This window comes from Fundulus heteroclitus, chromosome 8 (assembly GCF_011125445.2).
Source record: "Fundulus heteroclitus isolate FHET01 chromosome 8, MU-UCD_Fhet_4.1, whole genome shotgun sequence".
Classification (NCBI taxonomy): Eukaryota; Metazoa; Chordata; class Actinopteri; order Cyprinodontiformes; family Fundulidae; genus Fundulus; species Fundulus heteroclitus.
The window spans coordinates 6,102,571-6,120,080 of record NC_046368.1 but is presented as its reverse complement, the minus strand read 5'-3'; the positions used below and the strand labels follow the sequence as shown (position 1 = coordinate 6,120,080).

General features: G+C 43.7%; 2 protein-coding genes across 2 annotated transcripts in view; both read right to left on the bottom strand.

The window, feature by feature from the left end:
* LOC105936599 (protein unc-13 homolog B) overlaps positions 1-7,879 on the bottom strand; it is a gene marked incomplete in the record, with an annotated part of 67,990 nt that extends 60,111 nt beyond the window's left edge. Inside the window, 2 exon segments of the mRNA XM_036139997.1 lie at positions 5,263-5,286; positions 7,315-7,879. Coding sequence (XP_035995890.1) covers positions 5,263-5,286; positions 7,315-7,826 — 536 coding nt within the window.
* Positions 7,880-16,080: 8,201 nt separating this feature from the next.
* The window catches only part of LOC118564010, a 49,247-nt gene continuing 47,817 nt past the window's right edge, over positions 16,081-17,510 (bottom strand). Inside the window, exons 10-11 of the mRNA XM_036140700.1 lie at positions 16,412-17,421; positions 16,081-16,169 (exon numbers count right to left, since the gene is read on the bottom strand). Of these exons, the coding sequence (XP_035996593.1) occupies positions 16,081-16,169; positions 16,412-17,421 (1,099 nt within the window). The remainder of the gene's footprint in view (positions 16,170-16,411; positions 17,422-17,510) is intronic.

The following is a 17,510-nucleotide window of genomic DNA, read 5'->3' as shown; positions in this document are numbered from 1 at the left end:
GAGAAGAAGGGGGGAAGGAAAGGAGGGAGGAAGGGAAGGATGGAAGCTAGGTAGAATTATCTTGAGTAAATAAATGAAATGAATGTAAGTTTCTTGTTTTGTTCTCAGAAAAGTTCCTGCATGAGGAAAATAATTTACCCAGCATAATTTATTTGATATCAGAAACATAATCTCAGTTTACTGCTCGTTTTATCAGCCCCCCCCCCCCCTTTCCTCAAGTAGCACTTTGACATTTTAAAATGTGAAGCACATCATCATCATTTTTATAATTACAATTTTGTGAGAGCTGCAGATATTTGAATCCCCATTTTAGGCTAATTTCATAAACGCCATTAGAAGTGTTAAGCTGACTGACCAGCTCACTAAGATATGCTTTACTAAATAATAATAATAATAATATAATAATAATAATAGCTGCATGGACATGCATCCCAGCAGATTAGGACACCGTCTAAAACTTTATTTCATATAGATTCCTATTTGATTAGGACTTACAGCTGATAAAATCCCCAAAATTCAGTTTCTCAGAAAATTAGAATATTACCTAAAGTCAATAAAACGACGACTTAAAGAGCAACATTGTGTTCTCTGTAAACTCTGGGGAACACTGCTAACCTGTAGACAACCATCAACTCGCTCACCAAAGAGGGAAAGACATAAACGGGTCATTGCTGCAGCAGCTGGCTGGTCATGGAGTAAATATTAACCAACGGTTAAGCGGAAGAAAAATGTGCAGCGGAAAAAGTTACAAATCCAGAGTTTTGTGGGAAATTTACACGGTCGTCACATGCCTGTTGCTTCTGAAACCTCGTTTCTTCCACCTTTTCCTTCCACTCAACTTTCCATTAATATGCTTCAATACAGCGTTCTGAGCCAGCTACGGTCTTCCTGGACATATTTCCCAAGACTGTGCAGGATTTAGAATCCTTTTTTTTTTTTAATTGATCTTGTGGAATATTAACATTCTCTGACAAAGCAAATTTATTTTTATTTTTTTAGCTATAAGCCCAGCATCATCAAAACTAACAAGGAAGACTTGAAATACTGTTCATCACTCTGTCTGTGATCACTCTTTACACGAGTTCCAGCTTTTTATTGATTCACACACAAAAACAACTTTTTAATGATCTAATTTGTTTAGATGGACCTGTAAAACAGAACAAATTAAAGTACCGCTCCTCAGTGGCACTGCCAGCGGTTTGGTCGTCTGCAAGCTGATATGAACACAAAACATACATCTGGATTTTAAATAAATGATTTAAAATACTTGCTTCTTCCTAAAGTCATTTAGACCCTACCTTAAATAAATTGTCTTTGTAAAGTGCCGTGAGGTGACGTGTGTTGACGACGTGGTGCTATATGAATAAAATTTTATTGAACTATAACGTGTTACGCAGCGCTTCTAATGAACAGCAGAAACAAGTTTTCAAGTTTCAGAGAACAGATCAAAAGCTAAATACTAACTGTGCCATAAATACCAACAAACGAGCGTATTTTAATTCTGCAGAAAGAAACAGCAGAAGTAAACACTAAAGCACAGACCTTACCTTGTTGGAATGAAACTGTAGAGCTAACCTTGTTAGATAGTCAGATCCACATGGCCAGCATCGTTGGAGCGCTGTGATGATGATGGTTATCAGGCTTTTTCTTGGTTTTTACTCAACGTGTTGCAGTAATTCAGCAAATTTAGCACTTTAAGCCTTTAAGTGACTCGAGCGCCGAGCTGCTGGAGCTCTGGTTTCTGTCGCTAAGAGGAGAATACGGACAGGAGGAGAAGGCGTTCCTCCCACCCCGCTCCATGCTCCTCTGCTCCCTCTCTCCCCCTCAGGCGCTGTGTTTTCAGCCTAATGCTAATCTGACGCTGTAACGCCGCCAATTCTCTCCTCTCATTCATTATTTCCTGTTTCCACACATGCTAGCAGCAAAAATACCAACACTTACTGACGTTATTAACACTCAACAGACAAAACGTCATGAGCATCTGTCCAACAGTGTGTTACCCATTGACCCACAGAGGAATGGGTTCTACTAAACCTGTGTCTGGCATCAGCATAAATCTTTAACTTGCCATCTAGTTTTTTTATTGAATAAAAAAATCTAATTCTGAGCAACAGGCTAGTCCTTTTTCTCTTTAGCACAGATGGGACATTTCAGCCGTCTCTTGTTAAGGAGTCGTGACTCTTGAAGCTTCAGCTCACACATGGTGAATCTCCCAAAATCTCCAGATTGGGATTCGCTTCACAACCCTCTCACGCCAGAAGTTGTCTGTGATCCTTGTGCAGTTTTATTGTCCCACAGTTTTTCCTTCCACTTAACTTTCCATTAATAGAAGCAGCCAGCTTCTTTAGCAATCACCTTTTGTAGCTCATTCTCCGTTTGAGGGTGTCAATCGTTCACACTGAGTCTGGTTCTGGTTCTGCTGGAGGTTCTCCTCCCTGTTAAAGGGGAGTTTTCCTCTCCACTGTCGCTTCATGCATGCTCAGTATGAGGGATTGCTGCAAAGCCATCAACAATGCAGACGACTGTCCACTGTGGCTCTACGCTCTTTCAGGAGGAGTGAATGCTGCTTGGAGAGACTAGATGCAACCTGCTGGGTTTCCTTAGAGAGGAAACTTTCTCACCAACCTGGAGGATCTGATGGAGTCTGACTTTGGAAAGAACCTTGAGATGACGTGTTTCATGAATTTGCGCTTTATAAATAGAATTGAATTGAACAAGTGCCTGCTGGTTTACTGTCAGGTTGCAGGTCTGACCCTCGACTGTTTGGTCCAGAACAGAAGATATCTGTATTAAAATAGTTTCTTTTATTTTCTTCATTTCGGGTTTTCATTAGCTTTAAGCCAATTATACTAAAGATTAGCAGAAATAAACAACCAAAATATATAAATATGCCTGTGATGCATCTATTTAATACATGAGGGTTGTTTTTAAAGGTGAATTTTGTAAATCAATGAACTGTGAAGATATTCTAACTTCCTGAGATGGGCCTTTAATCCAAGCAATGTCATTAACCTCACCTTTCAGTGGTCATAATGTTATGCCTAATTAGTATTATTGTTTAAAATCAACAACATATGTGCAGCAGATATTTCTTCATTCAATGATTAATAGTGAAGTGAGTCAAGGATGCATATTTTAACAAAAAATTGGAGCTACATCCATGAAATAAGTACAGCTGGTGAAGGAAATCTGACAAATCCCATAAGTCCAACCCTGGAAATATAGAAGTAAGGAATATTCCAGTATTAATTCTAGCTCTTATTGTGCCTCTCACTGTGACAACAAACTGGGGTTGATCGGTGTACCAGTGCTAGTTTGGTACCGGGGCACTGCGCCATTTAAATTCTTGTCATACTTCCTAATTTTTGCTAATTTGGCATTTACCTTATATGATGAAATGGACAGAGTTAAATATTTGTCCTCGTCTTACTCAGCTCAACCCCGACGCATCCTTCGCAGTTTCTCCTCAGGCCCGACAACATGCGTTTCACGGACCCCCAACCGATGGTTCACGGACCCCCGGGCGTCCGGGGACCCCAGTTTGAGGGCCGCTAGCTTAGAGTACAAGGAGCAAGTCAGGGAGAGAGACTGATGCCAACTCAGAGACGTTCTCGCTAGATTAAGCGAGTTTTCAGACCCCTCAAGTGACTTTTTTTTCAGAAAAGCGACTGGTGACAAACCTAGCGACTTGTCACCGAAGTCTGCAACAACACAGACAACACGTAAAAGCATCCATTGGTCTGTAGTTTACTGTTTTTAGCAGCAGTAAGTGCTGCTGTGAGACCCTCCCATCCTCCAAGCACTGAACTCAGCGCTTCGTCCTGCCGATGGCACCAGGAGGAGGAGACCCGTTCCACCGCCTGTCCATGTTTCAGATGAATCATCCATCCATTTTCCGTCAAGCTTTATCCCTGTTGGGGTCGTTAGGGGTGCTGGTGCCTATCTCCAGCTGACAATGGGCGAGAGGCGGAGTCCACCCTGGACAGGTCGCCAGTCTGTCGCAGACATGTTGCACATGTAGCGTTTTAAAAGTTTTTTTCATCCATGCAGTTGTCCCTTATCTGTTGGTCCATCTCACCATTGTTACACCCATCCATCGATCCAACATCCACTTATTTATCCTTCTGTTCCTTCCATCTGATCGTCCAAATTATTCTTCCATCCATCCTTCCATGCATTTATCACTCCAGCCATTTATAATCCATACATCTGTCCGTCCATAAAAACATGCAAGAACCTTCCAATATTCTCCATTTCACAAGGAGCATCTTTGAAACAAAGAAATAACCCTCTAGGCATCAGTGTTTTTTTTATGTTATAATCTTAACAGTTTCCATAGAGCGTTTTCACGTGTTTGATTAAGATTTTTCTAGAAATTATGTCTGAGATTGGAAAATTTCAAGATGAGAGTTAGATCTTCTAATTCTGAGGCCAACGCTCTCAACCAGACTCTTCTCTCTACAAACGAGAGGAAAACTGTAGCAGCTGAAATACAAAAAACCCTCTGCTGAAGTTGAGTCCGTTTAGGAGACATGTGAGGTAAAAATAAATAACCACTTAAGACTGAGACAAAGAAGAATAGGGTGAAGAATTATGCGCGGGATATTTGATTGTTTGACAGGAAAACTGTAGAAAAAGGCCTTCGAGGTTCCATCTGTAAACACATTTGTTCTGTAGGAAAACTCCAAAAGGAAGGAAATCAGACAAAGCAAATATTTCTGTGCATTCTGCATGTTTAAACACCAAGAGAGGTTAAACTCAACCAGTGTGTTAAAGTGCTGCGAGATAAAAGCAGCAGCGGCTGAAATAGAGGACGACGAGGCGCTTACCTCCCGAAGCTGAACCCTCACTCTGTTGATGGCTTTCAACCAGCGAACTCTAGATGGGGAGAAAGGCAGCTGCTGGCCTCCATCTTGGAACCTACGATGAAGGGTCAGCATCACCCTTCCGCCTTCAGTAAAACAAACCGAGAACAGGTCCGGACAAAGACGTTACCTTTGGAGTTTAGACGCTTCTTTTTCGGACGCGTCACTCTTTAAAGCCCGGATTGATTCAGGAGACTCCGCATCTCCGTCCTTCTCGCTGCCGGCCGAGTGCCCGTTGGTGGGAGGATGCGCGGCGGGGCGAGGCTGGCCGTTAGCGGCGCGGTGTAAGCCGGTGCTGTGGTAGGAGTGGAAAGACTCTTCCAGCTCGGACCCTCCGGTGCTTTCATGGCCGGTCTCACTCAGCTGGGAGCTGGCCTGGCTCAGGTTCCCCGATGACCCGAAACGATTACTTTCCACTGGACTACAGTTGTGAGAGAAGCGTAAGGGAAATATTCAGAAATTGACTGAACAACACTTTAATTATTCAGGTAAGTGGACTATTAAGTCATCACAAATGATCCAACTTCAAAACAGTTTAACTCACTTTACAAGGAGGATGCTAAGAAAATCTCACTTACCTGCTAAAAGCCATGAGCACAAAAAGTATAAATCTAACATTGATCTAAAGGAGTAGCTGGGTTAGTTTCACACACACCACATCAACCCTTAGACACCCAACCTTGCTGCTGCATGTTGGAAATGGTAAAATGTGTAAAAAAAAGCTGTATAAATGATGGTGCATTACACACAACTCTGTTGTTTCTTGCAAATTCTAATTAAAACAAAGATGATTTTATGCACAATTACATCTGCATCTTTAGTACATGTTCTTTTTGAGTAAAAACTTCAAGACACAGAATCAAAGTACTTTTTTTTTTGTAAAGCACCTTGAGACAACAAGTTTTTGTGACAGCGCTATATATTTATAAACTGAATTGAATTGACGGTGAAATATGCAGAGGTAATCTGTGTGTTTGTCATAACACCTAATAAATGTAATAATAGACATTTTTTGGGATAAAACACAGATTAATCACGGTGTTGACAGCAGCAGGACATACAGTTGGAGCCAGATCATTACTTACGCTGTATAAAAAGACATTAAATTTGACTAAATCTTTCCAGTTTCAGTACTACCAATATTATTATTCACTAAATGCCAGAATAATGAGAGAAGGTTTCTTCTATTTCTTTTATCAAAGTCAAAACCAGTAAGATCACGATGTCTTTAAGCAATTTAGAAAGTCCCAGATGAAGATGCCATGGCTTTTTGAGCTTTTGATCAGTTTATTCCCAACAGCTGAGTAAAATGGAGCCACACCTGATGGTGCATCCCAAAGAAGCTGCTTCCTTGTGTGACATCATGGGAAAATCACAAGGATAAAGAGGTTCTGGTACAACATGTGGAATCAAATCCAGAACCAAAGCATTTGCTAATGCTCTCCTGGACTAAGATCTTAATTATTATGAGTCTTGTGGTCTGGTGAAAGCAAAGTTGAAGTATTTAGTCATCATTTTATTTGGAGTAAAAAAAGGTGGGAAGCTTGCAAAAGTCTAAGAAAACCATCCCAACTGTGAAACGAGCAGCATCATGTTGTGGAGGGATGTTACTCCAGAAGGATGAATTTAAAAACTGTGAAAATAAGCAGCGTATGGAGACAAAAAGGTCTTCCAAAGTGGTTCAAGCACAACAAAGTAATTGTTTTGTGGTGGCCATCTCTGAGTTTTCATCTCGGTTTCACCAAGAATTTATGGGCAAAGTTTGTTTGAGCCAGCCGGCCGTCAGACCTGACCCAGTAACACCAGTTTTATCAGGAGGAATGGGCCAAAATCCCAGCAGCTATCACTCAAATCAAGCTGTTTAAGTGGCAATTCTACCAAATACTACACTAGTACCAAATAGTACTAAATGTATTTAAAACATCTGATTTTAAAAACAATCAAAACATTTCTCTTATTATTTTGGCATTTAGTAACCAACACTAAATTTCGTTACAATAACAACCTAAACAGGAACATTTTAGCCTAATTTAATGCCATAATGTAAGGAAAGAAATATTATGCATCTTTTTATACAGCATAAAATGTTTTCAACGATGGGTCTAATCAAATCAGAACTCCATTTTCAAAAAATAAAAAATAAACTCATTGTAGCAGACTGGTATAAGTCTTAAAAATATACAAAATGCAAATGTGAAATGAAGGAATAAATTGTTTTGGATAATTTCTCAGATGTCTTCCTTATTCTGCTTAAATAAAGCTGTAGATTAATTTGGAGTTCTGCTTTGAGAGGCTTTAAGAAAGTGCGACGTCAGACACACCAACAAATTCACAAACACACTAAACTAGAGACAACGGACTGCAGAGCTGGACAGGGAATACATTTTTAAAAGCTGTCAATGCAGCAGAAATGGTGAAGGGGGGGTACCACTGATTATTTGTTACTAGCCTTTTCTCAATCAATAGATCCTTCTTGGACTGGTTGTCCAGCTGCACTCCTGCGGCAGAACCTGCAGAGGGGTCTGTTTCTACAAGCCTTTCCTTCTCCGTTAGGGTCTGGGATGCTGGAGGATCTACATCAGGAGTGGAGATGCAAATCTGGGGGGTTTCTATGTCGTCTGCAGAACCTACCAGTTCGGTTTTATGGGGATCAGCTGGTGAAGCCTTTTGTGCACTATTTGTTTGACCACTTGCTGGCTTGCTGACAGACTGGGGTTGAGATGTTATAACTTGGGAAGCTTGAGACTTGGGTGGCTCTGCCTGCCAAGGAAAACTTAGTTTTGCCCCAAACAATGATGACGTTGGCTCTCCTTTCCCTGCAACGCTTTTTTCTTCTTGAAAGAAGCTTCCAGAAAAGGATTTTAATCCTGAAAATAGACCGCTGGCGCCCTCTGTTTGAGGTGCTGATGAAGCTACAGATGGAATTGCAGGTGAAAATAATGATCCAAGTGATTTTCCCATGTCACTCTGAGCAGATAGAAAACCCAATGGGGACTTAGCTTGAGTTTGTTCAGCACCACTGGATAATTCATCCGTTGGGGTAGCTTTACTAGCATCTAACTGAGGGGGGGCTGACTTGACAATTTCACCACTGCTGGGTTCTTCTTTAATGAACATTGGTTTCTCGTGTATCACATGCCCAGTCGTCATTTCTTGCTCAGTGCTTTCTACATGACCAGTAGGGTCTTTAGAAGTATGCACTGACTCACATGTAGCTCCAGGAACTTCGGGACAAGATGCTTCAGGTGCGTGTCCATTACTGCTTGTTACATGTGCTTGATCCATTTTGAGAGTGTTACATTCGGAAATAGATGCAGTTACTTCCGTTGCCATGTTTTCATTTTCAAACTGTGGACCAGGTTTGGTAGTAGCAGTGATAGTGGTTGCAGATGTTTCAGCACTACCGGCAGTAGTAGCAGTACTGGTATTAGTGACAGTAGCAGCAACGCTGAAAGGTTCAGCAGTACTATCCTTTGCAGCAGTATTTTCAGTCGCTGCAATACTGTCAGATGGAGCAGATGAAACGGCTGCAGCGGTGGTCGCAGTAGCAGTAATTCCAGCTGTAGCAGCAGGCGGAGCATTAGCGGGAGTTGCAGCAGTAGCTGACTTCGGTTTAGGTGACACTGGTTCAGGGGGTTTAGGTGGTTGTCTCAAACCACCAAACAGAGATCCACCTATGCCGCCCAGTAATGATGCTCCAGCTTGTGGCCCTGCAGCCTGTCCAGTGGGGCCAGCAAACATCCCTCCAAGCAGAGAACTACCCTGCTGTGAAGTTGCTCCTGCCCCTGTTCCTCCAAACATCCCACCCAGTAGTGATCCGCCACTCGAGGCAGCTGATGGTTTGGCAGTGGATCCTCCCCCAAACATGTCACCAAACATTGAACCCCCAGTGACAGGAGTTGTGGTGTGATGTCCAGACTGTGGAGCAGCTCCTTTGAATAAGCCTCCTAATAAAGATCCCCCTGTTTGGGGAGATGCTGACTGAGTATTGGACCCTCCAAAAATCCCCCCTAACAGTGATGCCCCTGTGGGGCCAGAGGAAGCTGGTCCAAACGGCAAGTTCTTCTGCGGCTGAGTCTGCTGAGAACCTTCAGTTGGAACAGACGCTGGTTTGAACAGAGAAGACATAAAGCCAGTAACAGCATCTGTTGCTGAATCGATGGAGGACCTGTCTGGTTCTGGTGGCTTCTGATGTGTCTGGACTGCAGGACTTACTGGAGAAGGGTCCTTTGCTTCTTCTTCAACTTTATGTGGAGCCAGATCTTGAGTTGCACTAATTTTAGGTTCAGATTGGGGTTGCGTGAGGAATTCTGATTCTTTAGACTGATTATCTTCGCTTAAAGAGGGTGACTTTTCACTACTTTGGCAAATTGGGTCTTCTGTGACATGGGCATCAGTTGCGGATGAATTCATCTCAACACAAGGGAGTGTCCCCTCAGGTTGCTGTTGTGTTTCCCTTTGTTCAGGGCTCTTGGTAGCCGAATCAATTACACCCGTTTCAACATGTGCTGAAAGTTTGCCATCAGAACCGCTTCTATCTGTTTCCGGTGTTGCTGTAGCATGAGCAGATCCGCTAAATGCTGAAGACACACCTTTACTAGAAGCGTTGTTAGTTCCAACTCCTTGTAAAATACCACTGACGACAGATGTACCAGTTTGTGCAGTGGCCGTCTGGGAAGATGATCCATCCAAAATCCCTCCCAGTAGAGAGCTTTTGCTTTGAGTTGATGAATTGGGCCCACTGGTCTGAGCCACGGTGGTTGCTGAGCCTCCAAAAATCCCACCCAAAAGAGATGTTTGAGATCCAGCAACCTGAGGACCTGGTCCACCAAATAAGCCCCCAAGTAACGATGGTCCTGTCTGTGATGTTGGAGTTTGAGGAATAGACCCTCCTGTCTTTGCAGGACCAACCTGAGAAACAGGTTGAGATGCAGATCCTCCAAATAAACCGCCTAGTAAAGATCCCCCAGTCTGAGACGCAGAATTTTGGGACGAAGATCCTCCAAACATTGCCCCTAACAGTGAGCCTCCAGGCTGGGAGGAGGGCTCAGCAGCAGCACCTCCAAACATTGAGAATAAACCTTTGGCTGGTGGCTCCTTGGAGCCTGAGGATGCTGGTAAAGATCCTGCAGGTGAATGTCCTGCCTGGCTACTGGCAGGTTCAGAGCTGGGTGTAGAAAATAATGAAAGTAAGCCTTTTCCCAGACCTTCTGAACTAAACCCTGCAGATTGGGGAGGATGTGGGCCTGATCCAGGAAGCATCGATGCAGCTGATGATTCTTTAGTAGGAACAGTATCCTGCACGACACTTGCTGTACTGGCATCCTTCTGCGTTCCAGTAGACTCTAAATTGGATTTTTCAGATGGAGCATCCGTGTTTGAAACTGTGGTCTCCTCCTTTTTGGAACTTGTGTTAGTCAAAGTAACGTCAGTTGGCATGCTAGCATGCAATTCACTCGAAACAATGGCAGCATCAGTCCCTGATGGTGCCATCTCTCGACAATGGCTACTCATATCAGATACTTGTGTTCCTCTTTGTTGTTGGGGTTCTTTAGAACCAATTGATGAGCTGAGGGTTTGTTGTGGTGTTGACACAGTCACTGGTGTAGAGGAAATGTTTACTCCGAAACCTGGTGTTTGAGAATTTGTCGCACCACTAAACATGGAAAACAAATTTTTTCTTGGACTTTCAGTCGAGCTAGATAAGCCACCCAACAGACCTCCGAGAACAGAGGTAGCCGTCTGCTCTTGTGGTTGTGAGTTTGCTTTTGGTTTAGACTGTGCCTGGGGCTCTTGCTGTTGCTGAGTTTGTGACTGAGCAACTGTTTGCTGAGACGGCACTGTTGGGGGCTGTGGCTGCTGAGGGCTGGGATCACTGAACACTGAAAACAGTCCCTTCATTGTCCGTTCAGATGACCCAGGGACAATTCCCCTAAGAAAAGATTCTGTTTGAGGTTGAGACTGGTTGCTGCTCGCCCCACCAAACATTGATAGAAACCCTGTAGTTGGAGGATCTTTTGGAGGAACAGTTGCCTTTTGTGAGGTTTCAGTATTAGGTTTGGGGTGTTCAGGGGGCTGGGGGGTGGTTGATCCTCCAAACATTGATAACAAACTTTTACTAAATGTTTCTTGTTGAGGAGGTGGTTGAGCTGCATTTGGTGGATGTGTTTGAGGCATGGGTTCCGGTTTAGGGGCCGTCTGGGGAGGATTTGACCCAGAAAACATTGACAAGATACTTTTACCAAATGATTCTTCCAGTGGAGCACTAGCTTGTGTAGAAGACTGAGGTGTGGAGCCAGCATGAGAAGATGGTGTTGATCCTACCAGCATATCTCCAATAGACAATCCAAAAAGTCCCCCGGAGGGTTTAGTTCCTGCCTCAAGTTTTGTTTGCCCTTTAAGTTCTGTTGCTTCGATGCCTTTTGGTAAATTAGGAGAGGAAACCTCTGAAGTACTTCTACCTGGTATCTGGCTTTGTGTTGGCCGAGCTGTGCCACGTTGGTCCAGTGTTTGTTCTTTTTCTATACCCTTTGATTTAGAAGAGGAAAATGAACCCTCTGTGATGCTAGCTTTCATCTGCTGTTTTTGTGGTGGAGGTGGGGAGGATTCGACTCTAAAGAAGCTGTCAATCGATCCAAAAAGATTTGACACACTTGTGGTCTCTTTATTTCCAGTGACACTGCCTGCTAATGAAGTAGTACTCCCATTTTTGCTTTGGAGATTAAGAGATGACTGAGAAGATGTCTGAATATCTGGTTTGGTTTCATCAATGCCCACAGCAGACTTGAGAAAACTCACAAAGCCTACCTGTGAGTGTTCAGGTGGTTTTTCACCTTTTGTATCTACTGGCTTATCAGTTGAAAGCGTGGGCTGAGCTGGTTTTGTAAGAGATTCCTTTGACCCAGAGGGTAAAGAAACATCAGGCTTTGTCGGTGGGGATGCTTGCTGTACCATTGTAGCTTGACGTGATAGTCTGGGTTTATGCAAGGTTGTACTTGAGAGCGTTGCAGGCTGAGAGACTTCAGCGACTGAGGGAACTGTTGGTAGAATTCTTCCCTGTGAAGTGGTTGGTCTCTGCATTTGTTGATTAGATTTTTCAGCCTGGGTAACAGCAGCAAAAGAATCTTCTTTGATAATCTTAGACTTAAGGCTTTGGAGACCTGATGACAGAATGTTCTGTGTTGATTTGCCGACAGCTCGATCAACATACATCTCCCCAGGTTTTTTCAACTCCCCTTGGGACGGTTTGCTCACAAAAGAAGATATTAGGGAAGAAATCTTTTTGACCTGCCGATTAGGCAATTCCTCACCTGGAGACACCCTTTTCCTCCATTCATCCTCTGAAACTTCATCTACATGTTTCACTGTGACAGCAGTAGAAGAACGGCGCCGTTGGCTAGGTTGATAGCATTTGTGAAGGAGCTGGTGATTTGAATTCTCAGCCGGAGTAGAATTTAGAGAAACAGAGACTTTCTGAGCTAGTAGTTTCTTAACTTCATGGTTGTTCCAATAAAGGCTGGCGTGGTCTCTTTTATGGCATGAGAGATCAATGATTTCTTGGTAGTCATCTTGATAGCCATAAGTAGGTTGTCTTGGATCCATCCTCACTTTATTTAACCTGTAGGACGAGAAATTCATGTTTGGCTGCCCCTGAGACAGAAATGAATTTTCAAACATTTCAGAGAACTGTTCAAGATTTAAATTCATGATTTGGTTTCCTTTTCTGTAGGCAGAAGACAAATCTAGGGGAGCATTGAGAAGTTGAGGAACACCATGATTTTTGCCAGGAAGCCAAAGAAGCTCATCCTCATTGTACAGGGGAATTTTAAAACCACAGACCAAAACCATCTCATTGTGCAGCCAAGCACTTGGTATACTATCTAAGGTCTGCCCATTGTCCCATGATTCACCTTCGGGTGTACAGGCATACACATATTCACCTGCTGCATCTGTGAGTAAGGCATAAATGTACTCATGGTCCGTGTAAACAAAGTACCCACAGTCGCCATCATCTGCTGGCCACCACATTCCTTGCTCCAGAAGAGAAAGCCATTGCTGATACCATTCGGCATCTTCAAGGTACAGCGAGTCTTCCGTCTCGGCCTTACCGCCCGCTGAACAGTTTCTATTTGAGTTATATCGACTATGCTGACTTATGTGATTAGTGTGACTATTCTGTACATTTTCCCTTTCCACTGCATATTGCCAGTTTGCTGAATAAGATAAGCTTGGTGCGGTCTCCTCATAATAGCCTTCATGATACATGACCCCGTTCAAGCTGTAACAACTACCGTCATTAAACGACTGCCCAAATGTTGCATTACTGTGGTCAGTTGTTAAGTTGAGAGCAGCTTCTTTATTAGGTGAACATGCAATATTTCCCAAGTCTTCATAGCTGTTCAATAATTCTCTTTGAGGGTACGGGTATTCACTTCTTGGTCCTTCAATGGCATGTGATACCATTTGTTTTTCATGATGTACAACATCTTGCCAAGAAGCATCGTTCACTCGGTGATTAATATTTGAATAGCTGCAGTGAATTGCAGATCCTGGTAAACCTTCACAGTTTTGTGTATAGCCTTGATCTTCTCCTTGATAGTTATAGCTTAAGGACTCATTCTGAAACTGCTGCCAAAGAAGACTTTCACGGATCCACTGGTTTTCATCATATGAGGGACTTATCCCAAACCCAGAGGAATTACCTTGGTAAAGGTTCTGATTTGTCTCTCCTAGCAGAGAGGGAATGCTTCCACCTTTAAATGACTCCAGGGTCATGGCTGGAGAAGTAATATGGCTTTCCAAATGGGAGTGAATATTTCCTGTACTATAAGCCATTGGGTTATTTGATGGAAGTGACTGAGAGTAGTATAGTTGAGACAGATTGCCAGTGCTAAAAGAGTAATGCGTTGTCTGACTTTGAAGAGATCTCGCAAAAGCCGCTGATGTCCGCAGGTCTAAACTCTCATCCTGAATTGCACCAATTAAAGCATGTCTACCTTGTCCTGGATTCAGACAAATCGGAGCAGATCTTTCCAACCTTTCGTTTGTAAAGTCTGCGGTATTACTTTTTAACAAGCCTGAAGCTAATCCTGTCGTATTGGTGAAAGATGACAGTTGCTCTGTATTTTGACCTCCCATTTTTGCTTGCTTAAAAAAAGAGTTTTCAGTTGCATTTTTGCTAAACAGGCCAGATAAAAAGCCTTGCTGAGCAGCACTTTGAGACCTTTCATCTTTATCTACCTCTCCTTGCAAGGAACGTTGTTTCACATTGGAAAAGGAATGAAGTGCCTGGTCTTGGTGTGATGTTGGCTTTGTGAATGTAGACGTAACCCCCGTATATTGGATAGACTTTTCTGTTGCTTTTTGACCGGTCAGGTCTGTACTTTCTGAAGTTTTGGCTAGCTTGTTGAGCAACCCTGAAAGCACTCCTGATTGACTTGTGGATTCTGTCTGTGCCGGGCAAGGCTTGCTACAAGGCACGTTGGCTTGCTGGTTTAGCTGAGTCTCATGGGTAAAGTTTTGAGGCTGTAGCTGAGTTATATTTTCTGATGAGGATTTAAATAGTCCAGAAAACAGCCCACTTCCCTGAGTTGTTTGTGTTGTGCTATTCATAGGTTGATTTTGGCTAGAAATTGGGAAATCATTTTGTCTTGGCTGTCCATGACTGGATTTACTGAAGGGAATTCCATGCTGCTGTGCTGGTGGTTGGTTTTGTGTATTTATGCTATCAGCGGAAGAAAATTTGAAAAGACTGGATAAGAGACCACCTTGTTGTGAGGGCTGTTGAAGTGGAACAGTTTGTTGTCGAATAAAGCCTGGTTTACAGGTTTCTTGCACCTCTTGCTGGCTCATTGTTCTGTTCCGCATCCCTCCAGTAAGTCCTTGAGTTTTCTGTGCATTGCTGGCTTGATGGTGTTGATCACTACCAGATTGAGGAATAGTTTGAGAATCTGAACAATTCTCAGTAGAGCCAAATTTAAGCAAGCCAGAAAGCAAGCCTTTTTGCTGAGGTTGCGTTTGCCGAGCTTCGCCCGGTGCCTGTTTTGCAGCCTCAGGGGGTTGCACGTTTTGTTGTGTGTTTTTCTGTGGATGAAAATTTCAATAGCCCTGACAGAATACCACCTTTCTGTGGAGTACTAGAACTTTGTTGGGGGTTAGAGTGATGAGGATGTTGTGAGAAATCACTGCTTTTGGGAGGAGGATTGCTTGCTTGCTGTGGCACAGTGCCAGACAAGTCAGTAGAAGACCCAAAATTAAGTAGACCAGATAGCAGTCCTTGTTTGGGTTGATTTGAGCCCATCTGATAAATTCCTCCAGGAGAGCTGCCTCTTGATGGGGTTGTGCTAAAATACTGTGATCCAGGCTGATTAGGGTTTTGAGGCTGTGTTCCATGAGGGGCTCTGGTTGGTTTTTGATTTGAGGTATGCTGTTGGTCGGTTGGCACTCTGCTGCTCTGAGAATGAAGATTAGACTTCTGGTTTGAACCAGCAGGATTGGAGGAAGGGTCAAACATGCTGGAAAACCATCCTTTTGCTGTGTTTCTTGTTGCACGGCAGAGGTGGGACAGGATGAAGCAGAATCCTGATACTCTTGTGGGCAATTCTGTGTTCTCATAGCGCCACCCGTGTCTTCAGTGGATGAAAACCTCAAAAAAGCAGGGAGCACACCGCTGTCTGCTTTTGGACGTTGTTGAGTAGAAGGCGTACTGCTTAGAGACTGGTTCGCCGCCGGTTTTTGTGGCTGGGGACTCTCGTTAGCTCGAAACACTGGATAAACGGCCACAGGAGGAGCGTTTTGAGGTGGAACAGGAACGGCTGGCATAATCAGTGAACTCAAGGATTTCTTAAAAGGGCTAAAGAACCCCGTGTTTGCAGTTTGGCTAGTAGCCTTTTGAGCCTCTGGGGCATGTACATTTTGTTCATCCATCTCTGGATTTGGTTTCCAGCCATTGTGATGTTGGACCAAATAGGTGTCCTGAGAAGAACTTAACCTTGCTGTTTTAATGGCTCCATTACCAGTCACTGACCGCTTATCTTGATGAACTGCTTTATCAACCCATTTTGCTTCTGACTGGATATGTCCTTCAGAATACTTTGACTCCAACTCTTGCTTGGAATCAGCAGAGCTTTGACCTTCCCCTCCTGAAAAAAGCTTTAAAGGATTCAGTTTTTCCAAAACGGAGTTCCCTGTTGCAGTCTGGGGTTGACTCTGGACCTCAGGTGAATGTTCTCTTGCAGTTCTCTGAGTTTGACTCCTGGTGGCTGTTCCCGTTTCCTGTGAACCTCTTATTTTGTTCGGTGGCGGCTGATGAGGCAGAGAGTTGAAGGACTTTTTGGGAGAGGTTTCTACTGGAGATACGACGGCCACAGGAGCCGTGTTATTTGCCTTTGTGGGGATGAAGGATAGAAGTCGTGTTATTCCAGACTGTGCAGCTTGTGGAGATGATGATGCTTGGGGAGCAGAGGCAGGCTGTTTGAGGCCTCCTCCAACTTTGTCAGTGATGGAGCAAAACAATGAGCTCATTGCATTTTTCACAGCTGAGGTACCCTGGTCAGAATCTGCTTGGGTTTGGGGTTCTCCTTTACAATCCTTTGAAATACTTTGATCTTCTCCAAACGAATCTGTTCTATTGCTACCCTGAGAAGATAGCCTCGACTTGCTTGATTTAGGAAGGGAACCGTATTTGCTGATTTCCTCCTCTTTTTCGGCAAGATATTCAGAAACTGTATCAACAAGACACTGAAGCTCATCTATCGGGTCAACATATTCATCAATTGGCTCCTCCACAGGGGAAAGTATTGCCTCGGGAACCCATCCTCCAGTTTTAGATTTCCCACACTTCTTTTCACGAAGGCCCTGGGGATATTCCACATAGCCTGCATAGGAATGCCGCTCCTTGTGATGCTGTGCATCCTCCGAGTAAAATTCTCCCCCCAGAAAGTCAACGTCATCAATCTCTTTGTCAGCCCCTGCAGCGTGGGGAAGATCTCGGCAGCTCTCAAATTCAAAGTCAAACCGCGCCCTCTGTCTGGGATCATACCCTTTTTTATACGCTACATAATTCTCTAAGGTGTTGTCCAATTCATTTTTTGCCCACATCCTTGTTTTGTAGAGAAGTCCGTCCTTGTATGGCCTGAGGCACGTCGAGGTCATGAAGCGCTCCTCTTCCTCCTGCATCTCTGCCACCTGTCGCATAAACGGCTCCCCTCTTTTTTCCTGAAGCGGAGCGAGGAGAGAGGGAGATGTTGCTTCTCTCTGCTTGTCAAGAAGCCCTCTGGGGTCTGTTATTCTTTTCTTTCGTCGCCGGTCGATGGTGTCATAGCCTTCGGGGTAAGTAGCAGCCCGAAAGCTACTCTGCACTGGATGTTGACTCACTGGTGTTCTCGCTGGCTCGGGGTAAGGTCTTCCCATTCGAAAGATTACATTGTCTTCCTCGTCATCTAAGAAGTCGCTCAGCTGAGGCTTTGATCGTCTTCTGTATTTGTTTTCCCACTCTTCAACCCCCATGCCAGAATCTACAGGTATTATCCTAACTCTTCCCTTCTGGTTTAAAGGTCTTAAGGAAAGGAGCAGGTTTAAATCAAGGGTTTGGAAACAGACAGAAGGACAGAGGGGAAGCAGATGGAAATAAAAGGAAAATTGCAG